Here is a 22571-nt window from a genome sequence, read left to right as displayed (position 1 = left end):
TGCCAGAACAGACCATGGAGACCATGGGATAATAGCCTCTCTTTTTACTGATCCATCGCCAACACCCAGAATGAATAGAGTGTTCTGGGTAGCACATTTGGCCTGCCTCGAAGGACTGAGCTTTAACCTTGTTACATTGTTGTGGTTCTAAAATACCACAACACTGGAGCATGGTAACCTGAATACTTCTCTTATGCCAGCTTCAAATATTTCTAACAAGGCAGAAGGCTCAACCTGAATTAAGGGTCGGTGAGTGCCCTAATCACAAAGCTGTAAGTCCTCTCCCTCTCACCTTGCATCTTTTTCAAATATTGCTGCATTTAATAAAAAATGAGAGATCATTTTGAAACTCACAAATTACATTCACCTCATTATTAAAAGTAATGAGGGAAATGATAGTTCTGGGTGCTGAGCCTCACCTGCAGCCTGAACTAATAGTATTGTCTTTGTAAGTCACTTATTGATAGTATTGTTTGGATATGCAGCTCACTGATAAATGAGGCCTCTCCTACAGATAGGTATGGATTGGAGCATATTGCTAAATGGAATTTTGAGACCTGGAATGAACCAGACCACCACGACTTTGACAATGTGTCTATGACAGTAAAAGGTGAGCATGTTTTAGAGCACTACTGAGTGTGGGGAAGTGAGACAGGTGTATGGGGTGACAGTGAGATGTAAGGTATACTGACAAAGAAGTAAGGTAGACAGCAGTGATAAGGAATGTGACAGGTACATCAAATCTGTTTTGCTAAATTCATGTTACTGGCTACACTTTATTCCCTACTTGGGTGTCAGGGGTTGTGATGCAGAAAAAACAAAACAGGAGTTACACTAAGAAGAAGCAGTTCATTAATTGTATATAAAGTACAGTTAGTAGCAGTAAGGGGGAGAAGGGTGGAATAAGAGGAAAACTCCTCACTGAAGCTGTATGCTTTGGGAACATGCTCATACAAGACCTTTAGAAGAACCTTGTGGAGGCAGGTGGAGTTTTGATGTCTTCTTGTGTTGTCAGTGCATAGGAAATGGTAGTCCCAATTTGTGAGGCCTTGCAAATAAATAAAATAACAGGATTATAACATCTCCTTGTAGTTTTAGATCCAGTTTCTGTTTTGAGTTATCATCTTTGATATATTCATCTGCTTGGACTTCAGGGTTTCTCAACTATTATGATGCTTGTTCAGAAGGATTAAGAGCAGCCAGTCCTTTTCTAAAATTTGGAGGGCCTGGGGATTCCTTCCATCCCTTACCCAAGTCACCCATGTGCTGGAGTCTTCTGTGTCATTGCTACAATGGGACCAACTTCTTCACAGGGGAGACTGGTGTAAGGCTGGATTACATCTCTCTCCATAAGAAGGTTAGTCCAAGATTTCAGTTTAAAGCCATTTTTTTCAATCAGTTCAATCAAAGTTATGTTTTATTCTGATTTATAGAGTTGATGACGATGATGAGTGTCCAGCCTATAGCAGGAAGCACGGCTACCTATTCTTGCAAAACTTTGAAGATGTTCAGTTGCAAGACTTTAACTCAAAGCAAATTTGTCTTCGCCTAATTCCCAAAGGGAAACAATTCCTCTACTTCTTTTCCATTTTATATTCTAGGAGGAGCTCATGCAAGTAGCACGTGCTGTAGTAGATGAAGTAAAAATACTAATTTTGTTGGTCCACAGCAGCTTGGTGACCAAGGAATATGTTTTCAGAATATGTTTTATGTTTATGACTTTAGGTTATGTCTATATGTTTACCACCTTTTTCTCATTACCACTAAGCAGATATGAAATATTGTTGCAGGGAGGTGGAAATTCTCTCTACATCTTGCAACAAGAAGTAGAAGCAGTTCAGCAAATTCAGAAGCTGTTTCCAGGTTTTTCTTCTGTTGCAGTATATAATGATGAAGCAGATCCAATGGTTGGATGGTCCATTCCACAGCTCTGGCGAGCTGATGTGACCTATGCAGCGATGGTTGTAAAGGTAACAGTTCATTAGTAGTTTTGGCACAGTAGTTTCCCTTGATGTGTTTTTGCAGTTGAAAAAGTAGACTTAACAGTTAATTTTTATGCAGCTACTCAGACTAATAGATCCTAAAAAAGGAGATCTCCCTACTGGTACAGTGGGGGTTTCCCTGAATAGTCTAGTTTTAGTAGCTTGATTTAACTGGTAAATTTAATTTAATTTTAGTTTTCTTCATCTTTCTTTAAAAAATAAAAAAAAAAGTCCAACACAAAACCAAACTGAGAACTTGACAGAGAAGTGCTAGAGAACTGAGAATGTATACAGTCCCCCAGTTAGATCCATCTGATAAGAGTACTCCCACACATGCCCTCTCCCTGTACTACTACTGCTCTGGTGTCAGTAGTGCTGGCTGTCACCTCATATATGTGAGAATTATTTCCCAGCTCCTTCAGAATTTTATCTCATCAAGAGACATCAGGTATAATAAAGAAGTGCCTTGAGCTCTCAGCATTTCTTTGGTTTGGGATACTGGCTGTACACATGATCTTATTAATTACTGCTAGTAATTACTGATGTTGGCCAGAAAAGCAGAAGAAGAGAGTGGTCAACATTCCCAGCTCTGCAGTAATTGCACCTTGGCCCCAGAGCAAGCTCAACCATTCCTCTGCAAAGCAATAATTTCCACTGCAGGCCTAGTGCTTTGTGAGCCACTACCTTAAACAGCACATAGAGTCCAAGTGCTCCTGTGCAAAGGAATAATTCCCAAACGCGGGAGTATGTATGTCACCCAGAAAAAAGATGCATCTTATGAGGTGCTCCTGAGGAGACAAAGGCTCCCAGTTCCCTGAGACTGCATATACAAGCTGTCTTTGCTAAGGCAACAAGTCACTGACTGCATCACAGACAGTTTGCAGAACAAAGTAGCAGTGTTTATAATGATGTGGTGATATGAAGGGCAAAAGAAGGACACATCCAGTGGAAAATTAACACTTGGTTGTATAGAAGCTGAAGCACTCTGTTTCTTCAGAGACACAATTGTGAGACTGTTCAGTTGTCAGCCTTCTGAAGTTCTGCTTAATTCTTATACTCAGGCACAATCTAATAAGCTGAGAACTTGGGAACTTGGATGTTTTTTTGGGAGAGCAGCACAGAAACCAGTGAAATGCCAGGAGAATTAATTCCAAGTTAGCACCAAGTGGGAAAAAATGACTAATTGAGAAACAGAATCCAGGACCAGCTCACAGACACTGATGTAGTGGGTAGAAAGTAACTCCAGATTTGGAGAACCATTTAGAAATAATTCAGATGGTAAATCCTGATTACTAATTAAGTATTCAAGACAGAGGGGCATAATTTGTAGTGCAACAGACAAGGAGATGTGTTCATTATCTGTGAAGAGTTCTAGGATTAATTATTTCAGAGACTTACTACTTGCAAAACTATGCTGGTGCTTCAGATTTTACAGTGATTAATATAGCACCTAAAGTGCAGGTTTTCCAAGATTTACGATAAACAGTTATTTTCTTCAGTCTTTTCTAAAAGGCAGAGGGACAGTACAGAATTCTGTAAAGATTTTTTAAAAAATACAAGGACTACTGCATGTTTGTTACTTTTTCTCCAAGTTGAAGGTTCATTTTCTCTATGACTTTGCAGGTAATCATCCAGCACCAAAACCTGCTCATTTCCAAAGCCAACAACACCATCAACTACTCGTTGCTGAGTAATGACAATGCCTTCTTGAGCTACTACCCCCATTACTTCACCCAGCGGACTCTGACAGCACGTTTTCAGATGAACAACACAAAGCCACCTCATGTCCAGATGGTGCGGAAACCAGTGCTGACTGCCATGGGCTTGCTGGCACTGCTAGGTATAGTAAAGAGCACGTCAATAACCCCTCCTACCTAGAAGTTTCCAGCCTAAGAAAGATAGTTCCAGCCATCTTGCTATTCATAAAAGCATGAGTTCCCCTCTCTGTTTACTAGCTGTGTTAAGAAAATGAAACTTCATTTCCTCAGACAGATTGATAGCTCAGAAAATATTCCTGAGAGTCTGTTACCTGTTTGATTTAACTTACTGCTTTGTTTATACCCTCTGTGTGCCAACCACTCATTTTTTGTTGACTGGTACTTCCCTCTTGTGATGCAAGGGGTACATACCATCAGGCTGCAACTGTCTTTAAGAAATCCCTGTAGCTGGAAGATTCATGCAGCATATTGCAGGGAGAACTTCATTCACTGTCACCTGTTTGCACATTGCTAGCTGCACTGCTAAGCATAAGAGCTGCTGTAATACGTATTTGACAACACTCTGCTGTTGTGAAATAAATCTGACTGAAGGCTGTAACTAGTAAAATAAGGCAGTACATAGCTCACTTATGCTCAGTCTATTTGCTTGCTTTGACCCTGCAGCTTCTGACACAGGACTGACTAACAGTGATGCTAACAGTTGTCATGTTTTTTAAAGGAGAAAAACAGATTTTTTCTGAAGTGAAGATCAGTGGAGATGAAAGTGCTCAAAACAGCACAGTTGGTGTGCTGGCATCTGTGCACACCCCAAGTGAGACACAGCCCTCAGACAGCTGGCAAGCTACAGTACTGATGTATTCAAGTGAGGATAACAGGACTTCATCCAACATCAGCACTGTCATAGTGAATGCCACCCACTTCCCCAAACATGGAGGTAAACAAATATCATGTAGACAGCTCATGTTGAGTGATCTTTAAGACAGAATATCAGCTGGAAAACTTGTACTGAACTGCCTTTTATTGGAAGAGTGAATTTAATTTTCTAGCTTCCTCTGTCATCTTTTGTGCACTCCTAGATTTTCTGAGATATAATGGTGTCCTTCTTTGAAAGGTTCATTCCTAATGCCTACACTTTGACCCCACCTTTAATGGCAACTGCCAAGTGCTACCTTTCTGGAAAACTACTGATCTCAGTATACTTGGCTGGATATTGCCAAGCAACAATTCCCTTTATTCCTCCAAGACAGCCAACACGAACACACAATTGCACAGCTGATTGAGTTACCCAACAAATGCATGCAAAAAGAGAATTTTGGTTCTGGTTGTAGAAGTAATAGTTTGAAAGGTAAACTTGGCAAATGTAAATTGTACAGCTTCATGAGAGTCCTAGCCTAACAGTGGAAGTTAGACTCCAAAGTGCTGAAATAACTTTTGAAAAGGTAGACTTACACACCTGCTAAATTTATTCTTGTTAATCTTTAAATTCAAGTAAAGAGTTTACTTCTTTTGTTTGTCTCATCTCCTACAGAGATGGTGTATGTGACATATTACATGGATAACAATGAAACCAATCCCTATCTGAAGTGGAAGAACCTAGGAAGCCCAGACTTTCCTTCTCCAGAACAGTTCCAGCAAATAAGGGATGCTGAGGTATGATTATCTGTTTGCTTGAAGTGTTGTATGGGTAAAGTGCTTGTGAAAAAGACAACAAACCAGGCCTCTAACAAAAATTTCCTTAGCCCACAGTCATTCACTTTTTATATACCACTTGCAGTCCTGCAGAAAAGTGTAGCTCACGCACAGCTTATGCCTAGGTGTTTGTGTTATACAACCTCTTCACTGTGGGTCTACCCATAAAATAAGGAGGCACAGTTGCTCCTGGAGAAGTTCTGCCTTCTCTCTGAGTATTCAGTGGGCTTTGAGGCTCTTTCTGTTCCATCTCCCCAGGTAAGTCACATGGCCCTGTGTATATTACAGAATGGCCAAATTGCTGCATTAGAAAGTTGAAATAAACCCCATTAATAATAGAAAACAAACACCTCCCTGAGGTGAAAACTGCCCAGTGCAAGTTCAGAAAACTGAGGGGCTCACACGGAGATTGACAGTTTTCCCTCGTCCTCACTAGTGCTGAATGCACCATAGAGATAATTAAGGAGTCAGTCTTCTCTGAGAAGTCCTCTCCTCCCTATGGATGAAAGCCATGCAGAGATTACTTACTGTATGTGAGCATATGAGAGCAGCCTGTCGCTTCAGCTCCCCCTCCCATAGTTTCCCCAATGCATTCAGACTCCCAGGTTAAAAACAGAGGTCATCTTCATCCCCTTCAGGGCCCACAGACAGTACTCACTTTCTGACTTCGGTATAGAGTACTGTGTCTTCTCTTCCCAGTCACCACAACTGACTATTGCTGAGGCCTGTGGGACATTGTAGGAGATATCAGCTCTTCCTTAAAAAGGGCAGCAGCAAGATTTTAGATGCTCTTGGCTGTCTGGTACAGCCTCATCCCCAGAGACCAGCTATGTAGCTGTTGTGGCTAGCAGTAGCTTGTTCTGCACACTGGGAAGAGATGGGGCCATGGTTTGTAAAGACCTTTAGCCTGAAAGGCGTCCATGGGAGGTTACAGAAGTGACAGATTGCGCCTCAGGGCATTTGTGATCAACCCAACTGGTGAGCTGGACAAACCCTCTGTTTCCTGAAGAGCTGGAAAACAGGTGAGTATAAAGTCTCCGAATGTGGAGAACTTTGATGCCTGTAAGCATTAGCAGTACCAACTCTACTGGAAATTTAGAGTCCTAAAGTAAATACACAGGCACTTTACACTGGTTTAACGGTTGATCTTTAGGTGCTGTAATGAAAGATTTTTCACAACACTACTCTTTGGCTCCGCAGGACCCACTGGTAACAGGTCCATTCCCATTTCCTGAAGCTGGCATCCTGACACTGAAGCAAGACTTTCCTGTTCCCTCAATCTTTCTTATCCACATCTGTGCAAGACCCAGATCAGCTCCTGATCAAGTATGTGTTGTATTCTACCATTAGACACATCAAAACTGAAACTGTTTCCTGCCTTAAATCTTAGAAGAAGACCATTGAGTTATTTTATTGTTAGAAGTGTAAGAATTAGTAAATAAACAATTCTTCTCTCTTTTGATGAGAAGGCTCTCAAAGATGTAATTCAAGATAAAGTACTACATAGCAAGTGATAGGAGCCATCACTAAGATGAATGAAAATTCCCATGGTGAGAAATTAGTAAAAAAGTACTGAAAAGTGCAGTATCTCTTTAAAAATCACACGGTATGCTACAAGGATTGACAAGTTAATTGACAGCTAAAGCTAAAATGGAATCATGGCCTCCATATTAAACGTCTGTATCTGCTCATTCAGTCTCACCCATGTTCATAGTGGTACCCAGAGCCTCTGATGGTCCTCTGCAGGGTTGACAAGTGGGAGACATGGACTGCAAAAAGCTACAGAGACAAGAATTTTGTTTTTACACCTGATCTCAATGGAAAAAAATCAAAGCAAATAATTAGTATGGAAGGATGAACACAGAAATTTCACCTGGCTGATTGGTTTGTACAGTTTTTTTATATGTGCTTGTGTCTTTGGACAGGTGACTGGTGTTCGTTTGATCCCTCTCACAAAGGGGCAGGTCATTGTGCTGTGGGATGACGACTGTGTTAAGTCAAAGTAAGTAGCTTTAAAATAAAATTGATATGAGTTACCAACATACTACTCCCTAAGTTTCCACAAGCTCTGCAGAGTAAAACAAGGTCAAAAATTAATGAATTGTTGCTCCTTGATAGATGATACAGTGCATTTGTCTGAAAAAATGAACTGTAGGACCTGTGTGCACAAACTGTGAAAAGCAACCCTGCCTAATTTGCTGCCTGATCAAAGGAATTTGCCTTTTGGTCACCAGCATTCAGTGGCATTTCTGCGGGGATTCTATTCAGCATAGCAGAAAGGAAGATTCATGGTAAAAGTTACATTATCAGCAGATGCCTAAGTGGGATCTTAGACATCTCTGTAAGGGGTGTGAACTGGAAGAGAAAACCTCCAGTTGCTTTCTTCAGCAAGCTCAACTCAACTGGAAACGCTCTGTATGCGAACTCTGAAAGGTGATCCAGTGTACAAATAGATTACCTCAGGAAGGTAAAAGGACTTAGGTCCTTTTCAAGCCAGTCTCCCTAGATTCTTTGTTCTTGATAACCCTAGTGTCTGAGTGAAAGATGCATGACATTTTGTGATGCTGCATATACACAAAGCAGCAAGTCAGTCTAGGTGTTTTTCTGAGGCTGTTGGAGCCCTGGTTCTTCCTAATAGTGCTAATTCATTCCATCCTACATTTGGTAGGAATGAATCAACTGAACATTTCTTATTTTTGTCCTTCTTGTTGAAGTAGCCCTGATTTTTCATAGTATTTGATAGTTCATGCATTATCAGTTGTAATTGCAAACCTTTCTGGTTCTCTTTTCTAGGTGTATAAAGACGTTTGAAGTGGAATTCTCATCAAATGGAAAAGTGTACCAGCGGATTAATGCCAAAGACACAATATTCACTCTCTGGGTCTACAGTCCAGGTATGGCAAGAATACTCACATTAGGTTATCTGTCATATGATACTGCCGCTCATGAATGTGTGAACCATTGTTTAGTAACTACTGAAGGTAGGTAACTTGCAAGTAACACACAATCCCTCACAAATAAGAGCGCATCCCCTCCTTTAGGATTGTGTTCTCAGTAAGAGACTTATTTTCAAGGACAAACAGAGATCAACAAGTAGTTGTGAGGACATTATTAGTAGTATGCCATGGGTAATTCTTTGTCACAAAAGCCAGTCACTGAGCTGCAGGCCTGGCAAGGTCCCTAAGAAGTTAAGTAACAATTTGTAGCTAGTGTAAAAGTATGCAAAAATGATAACAAAAAACCCCACAAAAAACCATGACCAGACCTTGCAATAGAAGTTTACTCAGATGAAACATCCAAGTGAAGGAAGATACTGATGTTTTATTTGGGTATTTTTTTGTTTATCTGCAGGTGGAGGGTGGTGGTTGTTGGTTTTCTGTTTGTTTTGTTTTTTTCCTTTTTAAGCAAATGCTGTCTAGTCTGCAACATGACCATCCAACAAATATTGATGATAAGCACTGATGAGAGCTGAGTGAAACACAGACAAACCTTGCCTTATAGTGATACTATTAAAAAGCAGTTGAGAGATGTTTTTACCAGAAACAAGGGCTTATCTTACCCTGAGAAAGCCTTAACATCAGCAGTGATGGCATAATAAAAGTTCAGAGCTATTTATGCAATGTTAGGCAAGCAAAGACTTTAAATCTGGGCTATGACAAATCTCTGAAATTATTATTCATTATTATACTATAATATTATATACCAGTTTTAATAGTTTGTTTCAAAACCAGCAGCAACAAAAAAGACTACTTGAAAAAATGTCATGGCTCAGCAGTCCTTATTGCTAGGAACTTCCTCCTTACCGGTTATTTCTGGCGTTCTTTTTTTTCCTAGAATAAAAACACTAAAACACATATAAAAATCAATTAATTAGATAAAATATCCCCAAATTTATATTGCTTGTGTGTTCAAAGATTCTGCTAGGGAAAGCTGTGTTCTTTGAACTGGATCAAGGATAAAAAGCAGTAAAACCACAGATCAGTTCACATACCTTTAAAGTAAGTGGTGCTGCTTCCTGAGTAGAGCAGAGGGTTTTCAGTCAGCCTGGATGCTTCTTATTCTGCTTCTTGTTGAAACTGTCCCCACATAACCTGTTCCAAAGGCAAAATTCAGGCAGAAAAGTAAGTTGGAAAAACAGGAAATTACTAATGGTGTGTTGCAGATGTCACAGCCTTCTTCCAAAGGAGCTGCTGGGATAGCAGTCCTGTAGCTGTACTTGCTAAACCTAGTAAGTAGAGAGGACTTCCTTGGTGAAACAAGATAAAAAAGTCAGTACTTGGCCACGAGGAATTTGTTATCATTTTTAATCAGACAGGCACAGACACACTTATGTAGGGTGCAGAACTGATTTCCCCAGCCTGTTCCACGAACCTGCATTTTACAGGAGTAGTGCCTGCTTCACATCCTCCCAATCCCACAGATGCCAGCGTTTCACAGTGACCATTTCTAACCTTTTCATTTGCAGGAAGCTCAGTCTCCGGCTTTTACAGAGTGCGTGCCATTGACTACTGGGGGAAGGCAGGTCTGCCCTCTCTTCCCGTGGGGTACATTGAAGCTTTCAAGTGAGCTGAAGAGTGGTGCCTGGCTTGGTGTCAGAGTGGTGTATGTTCCTTGCGAATGACAACTCCCCAGAAAAATAAACTCCTCCCAGGCTGAGGAGGGCGTATGGAAACAACCTGATGAAGTTAGGAACGCAAGTTAGAAGCAACTGCCCCTGTTAACTCTTCACAGTGCAAAAGACAGCATTATCAAACAACCACAACTGCAACTGGTAAGAGGCTACCATAGGACAAGGATTCAGCCTGGTAACTAGGAATTATGGGAATACATATTTTTTATTCCCCTTTTTTCACTGAGCTAACAGCCAGGGCAAGCTAAGATTTATAGAGGTCACAAACTGTAGCAGGAACAGAAACATGGCTTCACTGTGTGAGTGAGGATGATAGCAAAGGCACATGAAGGACATGTCTGAGAGTGAACTGGCTGCCTGAGCTGCCAGCCAGTCTTGACTTAACGGTTTGATGGAAAAGTGCACAGCAACAAGACACATTCAGAGCATGAAGTAAAGCATCCCTTAGTTCCTTTGGCTGGTTAGTCACAGTGGATTATTTCAGAATGCTTGTCACATCTTCAGATGTATGAGGTTTTTCACTCTCTCACAGAGGGGTTTCCACCCAACTCTCTCTGTATTTGTGACCATTACATGGATGCCAGAGCTGTTTCCTGTAGGCAGAGGCAGGAATATCAGCTCATTCTCAGAGAGGAGAAGGCACAGAAAGCCCTAGTCTCCTGCCTTTTCTGTTTTGTGCTTTTGCCCAAGTCACCTGTTTGCACTTTGGCCACCAGCTGCTGCTCGTTTGTGGTAGAGGCTCTAACCGTGAAAGTCCCTCTTCCTCTCCATTGCTGTCACCTAGCCTGGTATCCTTCAACCCTTACAGCTAACACCTCCCCTTACAGACTGTAAGTGGTCACTCAGCTCTGCATAGCCAGGAGAAAGCTGAAACACTAGTTAGAGCCTTTTGTGTCTTCGTATGACAGGGCAGCACACTCTTGAATGTAGCAGGGCTACTACTTAAGACACTTAGGAAATTAACAAAGAAAAGTTTGAGCTCCTGTGCTTTGCAAAGCGAGTGCACAAGTGTGTGACAGCCCAAGATCACGGGCTACAGATCACCACTGGCTGTGCTTGCAGGTGCCAAATACTTTATGTAAACAGCAAAGTTCCCTGAAGTTGCAGGCATGCTGCTTTATTCTTCTCTTTTCACAACTGGCACAGTTTGAGCTGTGCCTTTAACAGGCTTGCAGAGAGAAGGATAATGCCAGTTAAAACAGCTGGAGTGTTTTCCATAAGAGGAGTGACTTTGTCACACAAACAAATCCCCTACTGCTCTCTTTGCTGACATCAGCCACCTCACCAACATAACAACAAAAACTGCATATTTGATTAAACATTCAGGTCTCAGAAAAAAAGAAGTGCCCAAGTTTGCACAGTAGGAGAGAGCTGAACTACCTCAAATGCCCTCAACTCTTACAGCACAGAAAAGAAACATATGCAAAAAGTCAGTGCATGTAAAATGTGGCCTTGTATCTCCTTACTTGCTGATTACTTGTTCAAGTGCTTTTACTGAAAATTAGCCTTAAAAGACTTATTCTGTCACAGAATTCAGATGAAATATTTCTTGCCTCATTTGAGTTTTAATAAGGGGCACTTATCACATCCTAGTCCTCCAGTTCCTTGTCCGTACAGGCAGAACAGGAAAGGGCCATGGGTCCTACTGAATTGGGTCCACTAAATTTAAGAAAAGGTTTTTGAGACATTCTACTTGCATAGAGATAATAAAAATACATTTTAAACTTGTGATAATTGCCCCTGAGTGAAGAACCGTTGTACACAGTTAAGTAAAATCTAGCAGTTAACACATGTTGTTTTGCTAGCATGAGGTGGAACAACAAATAAAATTATTTAGAGAAATACTAAGTATAGGCTTTTGAGAGATTTTAGTGTGTCTGGAGCAGGGGAAGATGTAGGAGCTTGAGTGGACAGATTAGTGTGTTAAGATGTCCTACCTGAGTAGCCCTTCTGGTTTAAAATTTTCCCACCCTGGCAATCAGAATATAGCAGTCTTTATCAAACCAAGGACTATGTACTAGTTACAGGTGTATTAAAAAAAAAAAAAGAAAAAAAAAGAAAAAAGAAGAAGAAACATAGCTGTAGTGAATAGTATTGATTTTGTTATGCAGGGATGAAAATATATAGATGTGCAAACCATGAAAAATAGAAGATTTCTTCTGAAAATCTTCTTTGCTGCTATGATATAAACTCATTCCTTTAAGAAATGAGCATGTATTAACAATTACAGAGAGAAGAGAAGTTGGTATTTCCGGGTATGAGTTTATTTCTAACAAATTATAAAAGTTTTTGAAATGGCATTTTCTTTTTTCATCATTTAATGTCTACAGAAAAACGCTATTTAGTACTTGAAACTTAAGATTTCTGTAACCATCTGTTGCTGACTCTGATAGTGTTTCCAAGATTGCATGTTTAACTAATCTCCTCTGTTACATGTAGTGATCAGCCCCCCATTACCGTCTGAGTTTTCAGAAGTGCCAAGTATCCATAGCACCAGGTGTGAATAGCAGGTGCTTAGTAGTTCTGTAGTATCATAACCAAAGCAAGGCTGCAGAGCGCTCATGTATGTCTTTTGCTGTTCATTAATCCAAATAAGAATATGTAACTGCAACATGGAATTATTTGCCTACGCTTCAAACAAAAGCTTGTGAGGCTATATAACCATTTTGCAACTGAAGGAACCTTTCAGCTGAGTATTTTACGTTGTCCGATTGTGTATATGCTATATTTGTTACCATCTTTTGTGAGAGCAAATAAAACTGGTTATTAATCTTTCACATGAACCGTGTAAAAACAAGATCTGATCATTGTGTTGTGGAAACTGCTTACAACTCTACTTACAACTTAATCCTGTAAAGACTATTCTCAAGGACTGTCATATTTTAACTCCAGCCAGCAACCAAGTACCATGCAGCTGCTCGCTGTGGCTGCCAGCACAAGGGGTAAAATAGCTCGACTTGTGGAAATTCCAACATTACATATAACTGAAACATAAAAAGTGTCGAGGCTGAAGTAGAAACTTAAATGCATAGATTGTCTCAGTTACCACAGCCCAGGGAATACTGGTCAAACTCAAGGTGGTATCATAGTGTCTGATCTCAGGACTCGCAGTGTCCTTGCTGGAGGAGGTTCACTGGTGTGTGAAGGACAATATCCTTGCAGAGTCCCTCCTGCTGTTGCTTAGTCATAGTCTTTCTGCCAGCACTAAAGGACCTTCTGAGGACAAAACAACAGTCCTTTTAATATATAAACATTTTTTTTTATTTTGTCTTGTTAGTGGAAAGTTTGTGCAGGACAGAGATTATGACTTGGGACTTATACACACACTTAAAACCCAGGAATAATAGACTGCTTTTCATCAACCAGCTCAAACAGCAGATAGAAGATGTCTGCCTCTAGATATACCTGAGGTGTTTCATGTTGAACTCAACAGAATTTCAAGAGTAGTGTAAGTCTCATCAGCATACACTCATGACTGCCTGCCCTATCCTACCTTGTCTTTCACATTTCCTGCAGTCATGAGAGACAAATGGATATGATGTAATTCCCATCTGTTCATTAACTTACTACATCATACATTGAGGACTTGCTTGTGGTCCTGATGGAGACATACTCCCCCAAGTACAATTATTGGGACACGTGAACTCAACCATGGTGTATTCAACCAGAATCACCTCTGTATTTCTATGATCCTGCAGGCTTTGCCTTGTGTGGCTAAAGAGGAGTTTCACTACCTATGTTGTTTGGATGGACTATACCAAGCAGATACCCTGGGTCCTGCATATTGATTGCATCTTCTTGCTACAACTCTCATCTGCTCTGGTCATACAATTAGTATAACCATAGACATTAAAAATCCCACTTCTCTAAGACTGGTAGTATTGGTCTGACAGTTTAGGCCAAAGGCCATGCTTCTTCAGCTAAGGGTAAGCGCTGTCTAATCAGTTGTTATACAAGTCCTAAGGTCACAGATTCCACCCCAATACTTCCTGCTGGGAGAAAGGTGGAAGTGGAGAACATTCAATCAATGCACTGACCTTGCACTTAGTCCAGCAAAAAAGGCTGATATTTTTTCAACACTGAGTAGTTCTCTGTCTGTGTGGGGTTTTGTTAGAATTGCCTGCTAGTGCTCCTCTGTTTCTGTCCTTAGCTTTAGGTGGTAGCTCCCAATCTTGTTCTCTGTCAGAGTAGCTTTCCCTAGACCTGAGGAGCAAGGACATGTTTGTTCAAGTGGGTTGAGAGCCTTACGATTATTGCCAGGAAATCCTGGGAAATACAAGTTTGAGAGACTTCACTGCATCCCTGGGGTAATGTCTCTGGTCCTGGAGAGTGTCTCTGGTTTCTATACTCTTTCTGGTTACTGTGGGTAAGATTGTGCAAGCATCTTGCAGAAGCTGCTTAGCAGTGTAGTGCTCTGAAGGTCTTCAGTCAATATCAGCCTTGTTCCACACACCTTTTTGAAGCCTCAGGAGTAGGGGCTGTTCAGCTTGGCAATTATAACTTATAAAATTTTGTGTAGTTGATAAACTGCAGGGTTCAGCAGGATACTGCGGTGTTCTAGACTGGATTTTTATTATTAGAAAACACAAGGTGAATGTGATTTTACTAAAAGCAGTGGGAAATACATGTCAATAACGCTGACTCAAGTTACCCTTTTTCTACATGGAGATTTCCAGGTACTCTTCTTTTGACTTTCTCTATCTGTGAAATTCTTTGCCATAAACCCAGTCCATTCTATATCTTTCAGTTCTGTACCTTTCAGATAGCGAAAACTGGATAATGAAGGCAGAGAGGAGCAAATTACTGTTAATGCCATTAAAAATGCAAGCACCTGCTCATTTAAAGCATTGTCCACTGTCATTGAAAGTAGTATCTGTTTTATTGCATTTGTGGTTCTCCCCTTGGGAACTTTACTGCAGATAGCTCTGCCTGAGACGTGCTGTCCTGTTTTTGGCTGGAGCGATCTCAGTGATGTGTCTGCATACTGCCCTGTGCCTTCCTGCCCTCGCTGGCTGGACTTTCTAGGTGAATCCCAGAGTTAACCCCGTCACCATGCTGCTGTCTGACAATCAGCCCTGTCAGGGGGTGTACCCCTCTCACCATCCTTGCCCTGCCCGCCCTGTTCAGAGCTGGGGAGTGACACTGCCCCACCTGTGCTGGGAGCACCCTTGGCTGCTGTCTCACTGATCCTCAGTGAGCATACTCAGTTCTTCTGCTCCCCAACAGACAGGATAACAGGCAATAAAAACCAGTTTCAGAGGTGCCTTTTTTTCCAAAACATTTATTGACAAATGCCACATTAGGTATTCCCTTGAAAATTCAAATATCACTATTATATTGCACACTGTTTAAAGATCCCCCAATATTTTCATGTGTTTTTCAGGAAAAACACACTATTCCATACTATGATTTTTTAAAATTATTAGTTGAGTGGCAACTTCAAGACCAAGAGGTCTGGTTTCTGTGCTTAAGGATAGGATCAGAAGCGTACTTTTAGCAGGCCCCTGGAAAGAAAGAAAAGTAAACTTTAGTCTGTGTAAGTACATTTGCAAAGGGCTTTAACAACCATTAAGTCTCCACTGAAGCTGTAACTACAACCTTCCTGAGGTACTTCTGAATCACAGTACAAGACTAGGATGCAGGGTGCAAAAGTTGCAAAAGTTTGCATTTCTCTCTGTCTATTGGCACAGACACAGGCAGCCTTTCCTAGCTAGCCATGGGCTTTTGGCTTTCCTGAGGACCAATCCATGACCCTGCAAACCAGCTGCCTTCCCTCTGCTACAGGGAGCAGTACAGAGCACTGTGGGGCAGGGATGCCCATGCCATGGCCTTGGGTGATGCCAGTACCTGCTCTGTAGTGGAGGATTGGCTGACACAACAATGTGTTGTTCAGGAGGTTTTAGCTGCCATTCCTTGTGCCACAGTGCAGAGCACATATGTTATGTGGCTTAGTAAAAGGTCAGCTTCCAGGCCAGGTAGTGAGGTTGTGAAGAGTGTGAGTACTCAACTGCCAGCAAAGAAGAATTTCTGCCTTCTGCAGAGCCCGAAAAATGTGTCCGCCTCTTTCATGGGCAGCATTTGAACTAGAAGATCAATTCCTGTACCTCCAGAAAAGTGTTCCCAAAATGAGCTTTAGATGTGGTCTGTTTACATGTATGTGGAGCAACTGCTGACTCCCACTGCCAGCTGATGCAGTCAGAAATGCTGCTCAGAGCCCCTCATCCCTGCTACTCAGACCACACAGGACACAAGTCATGATGTAACTGAGGGTGAGAATGGTCTTTCCTGGAGGCACCTTTTCATCTTTTCCTGGAGGACACAGCACGGACCCACGGTAAGATGCTATTATGCAAGTGGCCAAGACAAGCATTTCCAGGTACAGAAACACCAGCTTGTTTCATCCATCCCTGTGCTGTCCACTACAGTAACAAGGCTGATCTTCATCTGGTGGTGTATCAGTTTCAACACACAGGATTCCGGTAAGTAGCAATCTTAAGGCTGCAGAACCAGCCTGTAGCAGGCTCTTGTTCTTTTAGGGATTTCCCTTTGTGGCTTTTTTCCTATTAGATATAACATGAAGGAAAAGTTGCTAAAAAAGAACAACTGTGTTTGCTGTAGTACTGTCACATTAACAGCAAATGCAATCACCTACTGTGCAACTCAGTGAGTTTGCTAATTAGGCTGAAGTACCTGACTGGAGCACAGGCTGGAACTGGCCAGACATGCAGATTTCCTCCTGCTTTTGGCGCACAATGCGCTGGATGGCTGGGGGGAGGCCACGGGGATTGCGTGAGAAGATCAGGGAGTAGCCATCATCACAGGAGCCATCCTCCTTCAGGCTGCGGCAGGCGTAGGTGATGGCATAGTTATCATAGTCAGTGTCAATCACCCAGTAGTTGTCCCCTGAAACAGCAGCACACAGGTTTGTCACAGTGGACACAACAGAGCATAGGTGGATCCTTCAGCAGGGAGGCAGCAAACTCATGTTAGGGATAGCTTTCCAAAGGATCTATAATCACGTCACACATCCAGCTTATCTCCACACCATGAGGGGAAGAACTGGGACAAGCACAGGGCATCTTGAGACGATGATTTTCCCCACGATGCTCAGTGCATTTTCACCTTTTGTTTCTTAGGCTAGAGGTATTAGGAGGACTAGGATTTTCTAGGTTTTCAATGAAAAAGTACCTCTTTATGTTGCTTTCTCAAGCATGGTGGAAGGAAGGACATACAGTATAGATTACATTCCCTGTACAGGAAGCCTGAGTAAAATATTCCTCCTGTTTTCTAGCCTTGCTCTACTTAGTTCTTCTTGGTATGGCTTATCTGCCAGTATTAAGGGAATGTACACCTTAGAAGTCCTCCCCAACTTCCACAGCTGAGGAACTGCAGCTGTGGGAGGCTTGGGCACAAAGGATGAGCTTTGAAGGGCACGTAAGGTTCAGCATGAGCAGTTTCTGAAAGGTGCACTTGAGTTAACAGCTCCATTTCTTTGAGTCCAACTGTGTCTATCTGAAGAGAAATGTGTCTTGTTGCTGGGGTGCAGCTGTGGGTCTACATGTCTCCTCTGTTTAGCTATGGGGGGTACAGGGGGGACTGACCTCAGCACTTCCATAATGCCCACAGTGGGCCCCAGGAAGAACGGCTTCCCTAGGCTGAACATCACATTTGGCTGTACAGAACCCATTGTGTGTAACCCAAAGCCTGTAAGCCTCCTTGTTAACATATATAGTGTATGAGAAGGATGGGTGCAGAGTCTCTGGATGCTGCCTGTTCTGTGGAGATAAAATGCACTGCTTGGATAAAGCATGCTCTCCCCAGAAAGATGTTTCAGGAGGAGCTTGGAGCAATCCCAGCTGAGCTGTTTTTCCTGCTTATATGTGGAAATGCACATCAGGACACCTGTAATTGACAGAATCCTCAGCAATTGAAAAGTGTCAAGGGGCTGGAGAATTTAACTCACCACCACTGGAGAGGTAGCTGGCCAGTCCCTGGTAGGTCATATACATTTTTGCTGGAGTGGTTGGGTCAGGTACCGTGTACTGAGCAGCCATGTCAGCGCAGATCACCCAGAAACTGCAACGAGATCCGTAACATTCAAGGTAAAACCTGGCAGCATGAGAGCTTCAATTGGGTGTCCTTCTCTCAGGGCTTGGGCACAACTGCCTCCGGCATGGGGCATGGCCTTTCTTAATGCAAAGTGACTAATTAATGTCATTAAGTAATGCAAATCTGTGACACCCCCCAAACACACATCAATCACAGCCAGTGATTGCTGCTGCCCTCTGGTCCCCAGCTGCTGTAAGGCTGTACTGTGGCTGGGGCAGTACCCGCCTTCAGTTCAGCAAGATTTTTGCCACCTATTTCTGTACAAGCAGACAGACACCAAGCACAATAATGAACGTTTTCTTGGCTCCCGGCTAGCAGTCTGCAGGGTGAACTCACCTGCATTTGGGCTCTTTTGGGCTCAGTAGCTGTGCCTCAGGAAGGGGCAGGGACTTGGCTCTCCCCTGTCTATCCCTTCCTGGTAGTATGGGCACAGGAATGTCTGTTACAAGCACAGTGATATTTAAATCTCCTCTGCCAAGCTGGTGAAAAGCTGTCACAGAGCCTTTGAGAATCCTGTGGGTGTCCATTTGTTACAATGGCATTCTCTGTTTCGTATCTGTTTGCTTTGAGTGCCATCCACATTTCAACACTCTTTGTCAAGTATTATCTGGGTTAGTGAAACAGGGTCTTCATTCCCTTCCTTGCTCAGGCTGGGCTTCCCATTATCCTACCTTTACAGAGATAAAATTTGCAGCAGCCTTGAGATCCCATTTGTTTTCTGAAGAGTCCTTTCAGGCATCTTCCCCCTTGCACAGTATGGCATGCCTGCAAAACCTCATTTGCCCATTCCCAAAATATCTTGGAATGCTGCGCTGTTAAGCTGTTCAAGATTCATAGCCACCTGCTAGTGCTAGCATATTGGAAGCCACAGATTTTCTCTTTTGCACTCAGGAAGCTATTTAATCTCTTTACATGCTGTAATTCCTTGCAGTAATCATGACCAACAGGCAAAACTCTAAGCTTCCTGCCATCTGTCCATTCAGGCATTGTAATTACATCTAAGAGTTAACCACAAGTTTTTCTCAGAAATCTTGCATCTTCACAGCCTTTATTAGCTCCTTTACTTGATTGCAATTAATTTATCTAACCATTCCATCAATCAAGATTTGACTTAATTATTAACTTTATGCAGTAGTTTCGTGACAGACCCAAACCTGAGCTGGGCTGTGAATAATCTCAGGGCTCAAAAGTGTCTAACCTCTAGCTTCTAATCTGATCCTTTGGCAAAACTTCCCTTTTTGATGATGAAAACCCAGCCATGTTGTGAGTTCAGGGTTGATCATCATCCATGTCCCCCTCATCCAGTGCCTCATGCCAGCAGCTAGAGTTGAAAGTCAAGGGAGCTCACCCAAAAAGCTTCACTCGGCCTTTGGAGGACGCTGTCATTGTGCCATCTTCCTCCACAGTGTATTCAGCAGAGATGTTGTCCTGAAGGAAAAGGCCTTCCGGATCCTTCTTGGCCAGGGCATACCATTTCCCTGCATACTGTCATGAAAGTGCATTAATATCTGCAATAGCCACCATGGCAAGATTAGCACAGAAACAATTTTGTGAATCAAAGTGCCTTTCTAACTCCCCACTGCCTGATAAATGCCAGTCTGAGTCTGGGAGGGAATGTAGCACACAGATGCTGCAGTGCTGCCTGATGAACCCTTGCCTCTGTGCCAGAAGAAGTTGGTCTGGCAGATCTGCATTGCTCTGTGTGCGTAGTCCTTGTGAAGTGAGACATTCCTGTCACAGTGACCCCACACCAAAAGCATCTCCCATCCAAACACATCTTCTGAGAATCAGACTGGTTCTTCCCTGTTCCTGTTCAAGCCCCTTCTCTTCCATGGAATACCATACCAAGTTCAACAATATCAAATTGCAGGTACAAGGACTGTAGCAAGCTGGCAGGAGACAATCTTTGTGGCTGCCAAGGGCCACAGTTGATCTCTAATGGGGAAAAGGGCCTACCCAGCAAAGCAGACAATGATGACCACATGCTTAAAACATGGAGAGGGTGTTTCGGGGAGAGTAATGGCAGAGAGAGAAATGGACTGAGATTAAGGGAAAGAATATGTCCATGCAAAAAATGGGCCCTTGAAAATGTTCAAGAAGTATCTAGTAAAATGAAAACAAGATCTTAACAGGTGACTGACAGAGAGGAAGACCCTTCAAAGTTAACATTATCAGTAGAAATGCTGAGAAGAGCAGGAGCTGGCTGTGTTAAAATTGATTCTGCAGTGAAGCTAATGACATCTGTTAGGCAAGTTATGTGCTTAAGCCTGCAAGACCATGATTCCCCATACAGCAGCCTGAGCAAAAACTTTGCCTTTTAAACTGGGATATTCCCAAAGCTCTCCCTGGACATGATTTGTTTCCAAAGCAAAGCCAATCTTGTATAGACAAAGTGCTTGCCACATCCTAGATCCCCCTACAGCTGTGGTGTTTGCTGACCATTAGTTAACATAGGTACTGACACACGTCTGGACCTTTCCAACAGCAGATTAGCTCTCATTTTCTCCTCAGAAGCACAAATGATGTGTTTAAACAGGAGTCAGTGCTCAGCATAGCAGACTAGGTAAGATTTCCATTTGCTGTGACTCCCAAGAATGACTAGTTGTGGGTGCAAGTACCCTAGGGCTTGTGCTTGAGCTTCCTCTCTGATGTGGATCTAAATTGTTCCTTTCATGGAACTGCCCAAAGCTCAAAGTTGTGCCAAGATAACAGAATGTGAGCTCTAGTAACATCCCTGGGTTTCAAGGCCAGTTTAACTGTTCAGGAGGTTAAACAGTACTGAGAAAACTACAGGAACAGCATCAGCAACACGGAATATGAAAGAAGTTAGCTTTTTGGTGAAGAACCCCTTCAGATGAACAAAACTCATAATCTGGAAAAGCAGTTTATATGTAAAGCTTGTTCGCATCTACTATTGAAGTAACCATAATTACCCTTTTTGGATCAAAATTGTCTTTCACAGAGAAAGACTCCACTGCACAGGTCTGAGCTAGGCTATATTCAACAGTGTAGAAGACCGAGGCCAGGAAAACATACTGTGCGTATTTCATTCTGCAAGACAAAAGCAAACATGGGGGTTTATTTCATGCAGTAGATGGAGGTAGATAGTGCCACAGATGCATTTCCATCATTTAAGACTAGTTTTTTTCCATACTACTATCCATTGATACTGACAACCAGCTCTTCCATTGATACTGAGTCATTGTGGTGCCTAAATTCAGCCAAAACTGAACATCAATGGCAATTACTTTGGAGGAGTATTTTGCTTGCCGGAAGTGGTAATGCAATTAATTGTATTTTTGTATCATAAATCAAGCCAGACTATGGATAAGGTCAGTAAGATTTGGTAAAAATTTGAAATGTTTTGAATTTATTTTTTCGCAGGAAGAAAAATGTTCTGATGAGTTCTGGTAAAGCACTGTACATTGTAAAGATGTTGTTTCTAATTATTTCACAGTGAGTGTCCACTTTGCTTTCAAGCCAGCAAAGCCATGTTCTGCTCACCAAAACAGGCCTTTCCTGGGTGCCTACTCTAACGGCATAACACACCTTGATATTGACTGTCCTCTGACCATTCCTTCAACAAACATGACAAATAATACTAATTTTCTAGAGGCTTGATCTGTCATTGCACCACAACCACTAGGTGCTCATGGCTGTTTTTCTCCATGGGTATCCTACCTCATCCATATGACAGCATATTTGTTTCTCAGACTTCAGGAAGAGAGAACCTTCCTTACATATTCTTGCAGAGTATTTGACGCTGAATACCTGTCCTGATGCCAAGATAAAACAGTTATCTAACACTTGTCAGCACCATTCAAGCTGAGCTACCAACCCAGAGCCCAAACACCCATGCAGCTACACTAGGTTATTCCTAGCTGCTGCCATGCAAGCTGCATTTCCCTGCTGCAAGATATGCCAGTCTCATCCACCTCTGCTGAAGAGAGACCTACCTGCTGAGTGGAGATGTTGGAGATCCTTGAGACTACTCTGCTTCAGTCTTTGGACTGCAGATAGCAGGAGGGTTTTGTGTCAATTGCCCTCCAGCTCCCTTTAAATAAGGAATCTACAAAGTCACTAATTGGTTAGTTTTGCTCGTGTGCCTGAATAAAACACTTAATCTTGGATAATCCATTATGTAAAAACCAACTGTAATCCTCACACTGGTGGGTCTGACTGCTATACTAATACAAACACAGCTTTTACATAATGGAAAAAGCTGCCCAGAAAGCTAATAAATCTGATGATTTGATTGTGCCACTGCTTTGTCTCATTGAAGTCTTTCTGCCTCTAACACATGTTAGGAGAATAAGAACAGAGCATTAATTAGAGAAACACTTGGGCTATACACACGCATCTGCATAGGCACGTGTTTTGACAACTTGCATGAAGCAGGTACATAATTAGCTTTTCTCATAGCTGCATCATCAAATTAAGGTG

At 42.2% G+C, this 22571-nt stretch overlaps 2 protein-coding genes across 4 annotated transcripts in view; one reads left to right on the top strand and one right to left on the bottom strand.

Annotated features, from left to right (window-relative positions):
- IDUA (alpha-L-iduronidase) overlaps positions 1-12802 on the top strand; it is a 46063-nt gene extending 33261 nt beyond the window's left edge. For both annotated transcript variants that reach the window (XM_030968075.1, XM_030968074.1), the window contains exons 5-14: positions 515-610; positions 1155-1357; positions 1791-1970; positions 3606-3822; positions 4419-4634; positions 5229-5350; positions 6590-6715; positions 7315-7391; positions 8183-8283; positions 9855-12802. In XM_030968075.1, the coding sequence (XP_030823935.1) occupies positions 515-610; positions 1155-1357; positions 1791-1970; positions 3606-3822; positions 4419-4634; positions 5229-5350; positions 6590-6715; positions 7315-7391; positions 8183-8283; positions 9855-9955 (1439 nt within the window). In that variant the 3' untranslated portion in view covers positions 9956-12802. The remainder of the gene's footprint in view (positions 1-514; positions 611-1154; positions 1358-1790; positions 1971-3605; positions 3823-4418; positions 4635-5228; positions 5351-6589; positions 6716-7314; positions 7392-8182; positions 8284-9854) is intronic.
- A 2486-nt stretch (positions 12803-15288) lies between these two features.
- Positions 15289-22144, bottom strand: LOC115915399 (purpurin). 2 transcript variants are annotated; one of them, XM_030968782.1, is made up of 6 exons: positions 22085-22144; positions 21062-21179; positions 19477-19613; positions 17983-18095; positions 16710-16922; positions 15289-15523 (listed from the first exon to the last, which is right to left on the bottom strand). In XM_030968782.1, the coding sequence occupies exons 2-6, from the start codon at positions 21176-21178 to the stop codon at positions 15513-15515; spliced, it is 591 nt and encodes a 196-aa protein (XP_030824642.1). In that variant the 5' UTR covers position 21179; positions 22085-22144; the 3' UTR covers positions 15289-15512. The 2 variants fall into 2 exon arrangements, with proteins under 2 accessions (XP_030824642.1, XP_030824641.1); XM_030968781.1 differs by lacking the exons at positions 15289-15523; positions 22085-22144 and having other exon boundaries at positions 16696-16922; positions 21062-21178.
- Positions 22145-22571: the final 427 nt, after the last annotated feature.

The sequence above is a fragment of the Camarhynchus parvulus genome, chromosome Z (genome assembly GCF_901933205.1).
Source record: "Camarhynchus parvulus chromosome Z, STF_HiC, whole genome shotgun sequence".
Taxonomy (NCBI): Eukaryota; Metazoa; Chordata; class Aves; order Passeriformes; family Thraupidae; genus Camarhynchus; species Camarhynchus parvulus.
This window is presented reverse-complemented; position numbering and strand designations above follow the sequence as displayed.

Bases quoted from the DNA above. Each gene is read 5' to 3' on its own strand.
- LOC115915399 (XM_030968781.1), bottom strand. From the start codon at position 21,178: ATGAAATACGCACAGTATGTTTTCCTGGCCTCGGTCTTCTACACTGTT. The intron at 19,614-21,061 runs GTAATTATGGTT...CTTTCATGACAG, and splicing joins ACAATTTTGATCCAAAAAGG to TATGCAGGGAAATGGTATGC. The intron at 16,923-17,982 runs GTGAGTTAAATT...CTGCTGTTTCAG, and splicing joins CAGCTACCTCTCCAGTGGTG to GGGACAACTACTGGGTGATT.